A 4,407-nucleotide genomic window follows, 5' to 3' on the forward strand; every position below is an offset into this window, starting at 1 on the left:
GTTATCCTTTTATTTTTACAAGTGGGAAAACTGAGGTTCAGAGGGGTTAAATGATGTCTCTAAGGGAAGAAAACTAGAAAATGGCAATGTAAAAGAAACATTTTTGATTCTATATTTTATCTCATTTGCCTACTCTGAAGCCAGAATCACGCTGCTGTAATTATTCTAGTATGCCTCAGTCTTTTATAAAACTCTATGTACACTTAACATTAATGAATTTCTGCATATATTATTTTGTACTATATATTTTTTGTTTAACATTTCATATATGTGTCCTAAAATGGAGGTATTTCACATATTTATTTTAATACTTTGGGAATCCTATCACAGTTGGTAGAGTTCTTGCTGTGTCATCAGTAAATAATGTGGCAATAGATTTTATTTCCTAAAATTTTCCTGAACTCATTATTATTTCTAGTAATTTTACAGGATGATAGTTTTCAGAAGTGTACTATTATTATATTAACTACAAAAATTATATGTTTAATTCCTCCTAGCCTATAACTATACTGATAAGTTTCTTGTTGTTGTTATCAGAGGCCTATTGCAAACAACAGTTTAATCAAGTTTAAAATCATTAACAGAAAAGCCTTCAATTTCAAAGTTGGAGACAAATCGGGAAAAGTGCCACCAGTAAAATTCACTTACTTTTTAAAGACGACAAACCACTTGTTCCACCAAAGAGAGAGCGGGTGGCAGAGCTGCCTGACCCCCCTGGCGGCGGGACCAGCATCACCAAGTACGTGCCACAGGTATATATGGGAGTCTTCCTAAGCATTTTTAGAGGTAGCCCACAGCTAGTATTTGCTGATAAAAGGAATGAAAATGGTGAGGAGAAATATTTGACACAGATTAATTTGATTACCAAAACAGATTAGAGTATAATGAGGGAGTCCCAAATTCAAACAAGGATATATATACCCTGACTTGGAAAATAGAGCAAGTAATAATCCAAGAAAAAAAATAAAGTTCTTCTGGCTCCAGGCCCTGCCCCAAGCCTCCTGTTACAGGATCTGAACATGTTTCAAAGGTGTGACCTAGAGTCAATGTGCCTAATGTCTCTCTAAATTCTTTCTAAAGGATGAACGCTCATATGGGCTAAATCTCAAAATAAGAGTCCTACTGTTTGGGTTTCCCCCAGGAAGCTGTACTCCAATGGAGATCTTTTCATTTTTTATAGAACAAGTTCTTATCAGGTTTGTGGTATTACATTTATTACAGCTTTGAACATGAAATCAACCAGAAATTTCAACCTGGAACTAATAAAAGCTTTCACTATATCTATCACAAAATAATTTTATACCTACATGATTTATAACCCATTATATATTTTCTTTCTTTTTAGGGTCAGTAACATAAATGATCATTAAGAAAATAATGAATGTCTCTAATCAAGAGGTATAAAATGTACTTTACTCTCCCTTACTCACTGGCAGATCTGAAACCGCAGAGAGAATTTCAGGATTTTCTATATTAGTCTAGTGAGGACTGATGANTTCGAGCAGGTCCACAGCATGTTGTTCACTGTATCGTAACAGGCACCTGCAAAACGAGCATTCTCTATTCAGCGTCATGTCATCATCTGCCCATGAGTATATCTCTCTTAAGCACTGAAGAACGGAAGGGCAAGGAGTCTCCCGGAGGCTGACAATCCATAGCCTACTCCCATCTATTTACTTGGCAAAGCAGTAGACTGGGGCTCAGCAAAAAGGCAGGATTCAAATTTGATTTCTACTCGGCTTAACCCCTATGTGGGAATGGAATAAGTCTCACGGAACAGGGCCAGTTCTTAGTAACTGATTATATGTGACCTTTTTCATTCCAAAAGGGATTTAAGTGAATTACATTAAAATCCAGGTAAATGTGACTAATTAACATAACACATAATAAGTCTTAGTAACTGTGCCTGAACCTTAGATATGAGCTTCCTAGGAGCCAAGGCAAAGAGAACATATATTAGATAATGCTCATTTTCTAACAATAAGAAGTATTATAAACCCATTCCTCATGGAAAACAAACATTTTCATGGCATTACCTTTAAGAAGAGTTTGTTACCGGAATCATCACACAACCTAATGTACAGTATCATCAATAGCAATTTAGGCAGAGGAATTTCACATACGGCAATTTCCTATACTAATCCTCAAAATTAAATAGTAGTATAAAGTATTTCTTTCAAGGACACTGGAATACCACAGGAAATTGGCAAGATTTTTTTTGAGACAAATTGCTAAAACAGCATTTTCCAAGGACACATGGGAACTCACTGCTTACCCAATCCTGGGACAAGAGCACCACGCCCCAGCGAGCTCCCAGCAGCGTCGATGAGGTCGGCACGGCTCGTGAACTGGCCATCCGAAATGTTATAGACCAGGCTGGAGGCCAGGACTGTGGAAACGAACACTGAGTTGTTTAAGGAGCCTGAAAGTGATGGGCAGTAACTTTTCAAAGTTTACACTTTAGGCTCGTCACAAGACGTCAGAAAAACCACACCTTTTTTTGTTGTTATCTGTTGGTGGTGACAATACACACAGGAGACCACAAAAAGAAAATGGTCACAAAGTATCTTCCTAAACAGTGACCCATAGTTTTGAAAGTGTTTTTTTAAATGGAAACTTCTGCATAAAGGTTTTTTTCAACAGAGTATCAAAAGGGTAATTGCCAAGAGAATCTAGATGTTAACATCACAAGGTAACAACATTTACAGGAAATATTTTACATGTAGTTGGTGTTCAGTACAGGTCAGGGGACACTCAAACACACTCAGCTGCTGTCCTTTAGGCTGCAGCTCTAAAACTCGGAGACACTTTGGCCTTTTTCCTTAACACGGGATAGTGTAGTGATGACAAGCACGGGCTTTAGGTGTCTGGGGTTGAATTCTGGCTCCCCCTCTCCTGTGTGATCCTGGGAAATCTCCTGAACCTCTCAGTTTCCTCATGTGTAAAGTGGAGATAATAGAAGCACCTACCTTTCACTGTTGTTGTGAAGATTGAGTTAAAATATGTCCAGGATCTACACCAGCACACACGTGCTAGGTGCTATTGTCACTATTTTCTCACCCACATTCAAACACAAAATGCGAGCGCTGTGTCACTCGAGCGTCTTTGTTTTTCTTGTTCCCATCGCCCTGCTGTCCAGATCCTCCTCACACCTGACTTGAGCTATAATCGAAACTGTACTCTTTGTGTCTTTTCCATTTTCTACTTGTTCCTTCCTGCACACCAACCAAATGATCTTGCCCAAATCTCTTTCTCACTGTGTGTACCATGCATAGGCCTTTCCCCACACTCGGCCACTTATCTGAATAATACCCATTTTTCATGACTTCAACTCAAAACCTCATGAAGTCTCTCCCTCCTACCCCACTCCACAGTGACCCTTTCTTTCTGAGTCAGCAGCACTTACATCTGCTCCCCAGAGCAGGCAGTGACACAGCATCGCACATCATTTTCTACTTGTTTCTCACACCTACATCATTTCTCCCAACTAGACTCTGAGCCCTTTGAGGCAAGCGCTACTTCATCCACTTACTGAGCAGCCCCCATGGTGACGGATGGGGGACGAGACACAGAAGGAATTTAAGCATGTATTGATTCATTGGTCTAAAATAGAATCACTGTGTAAGCTATATCCTCATGAAAAGAAAATAGCACCATGAAGCCCTGCTTTAATCAACTGGGGCCAATTTCAATTGAGTGAAAAAGCCATGCCAAGACGACAAAAAAAGAGTTTAGTGAGACTAGTGGTCAATAAAAAGACAAATATCCCAATTTAAACATGGACAAAGGATTTGAATAGACATTTCTCCAAAGAAGATACACAAATAGCCAATAAGTACAAGAAAAGATGTCCAACATCATTAGTCATTAGGGAAATGCAAATCAAAACCACAATGAGATACCGATTCACACCCACTAGGATGGCTATAATTAAAAAAAAAGGAAACTAACAAGTGCCGATGATGTAGAAAAATTAGAACCATTATAGAACTGCTGATGAGAGTGGAAAATGATGCAGCCACTTTGGAAAACAGTGTGGCAGTCCCTCCACAGGGTAAACGTAGGGTACAATATGACCCAGAATTCTACTCCAAGGTATATATCCAAGAGCAATGAAAACATGTCCACACAAAACCTGCACGTGAATGTTCATAGCAGCATTATTTAAAATAGCCAAACGGCTGACCGAGTGGCGCATCGGTTAAGAACTGGCTTGGGATGCCAGAGGGCCCCAGTTCAGATCCCACATATGAGGGCCAGTGACACTGCTCTCCACAGCTAAGATGGTGAAGGGCAGCTTGACCTGGGCCTGGGCTGCCATGGGTGGCCAGCGAGGGTGTAGGCTGCAGTCTCCTGCTGCAGTGGGTTGCCATGGGCTACCGTGTGTAGTCGGCAGCCAGCGTGAGC

General features: G+C 40.1%; 1 protein-coding gene across 1 annotated transcript in view; it reads right to left on the bottom strand.

Moving 5' to 3' along the window:
* Nucleotides 1–4,407, bottom strand: part of HECTD4 (HECT domain E3 ubiquitin protein ligase 4) — a 143,560-nt gene that overhangs the window by 106,725 nt on the left and 32,428 nt on the right. Inside the window, exons 9-11 of the mRNA XM_019641571.1 lie at nt 2,276–2,450; nt 1,490–1,542; nt 511–541 (exon numbers count right to left, since the gene is read on the bottom strand). Of these exons, the coding sequence (XP_019497116.1) occupies nt 511–541; nt 1,490–1,542; nt 2,276–2,450 (259 nt within the window). The remainder of the gene's footprint in view (nt 1–510; nt 542–1,489; nt 1,543–2,275; nt 2,451–4,407) is intronic.

The sequence above is a fragment of the Hipposideros armiger genome, unplaced genomic scaffold, assembly GCF_001890085.2.
Source record: "Hipposideros armiger isolate ML-2016 unplaced genomic scaffold, ASM189008v1 scaffold_62, whole genome shotgun sequence".
Taxonomy (NCBI): domain Eukaryota; kingdom Metazoa; phylum Chordata; class Mammalia; order Chiroptera; family Hipposideridae; genus Hipposideros; species Hipposideros armiger.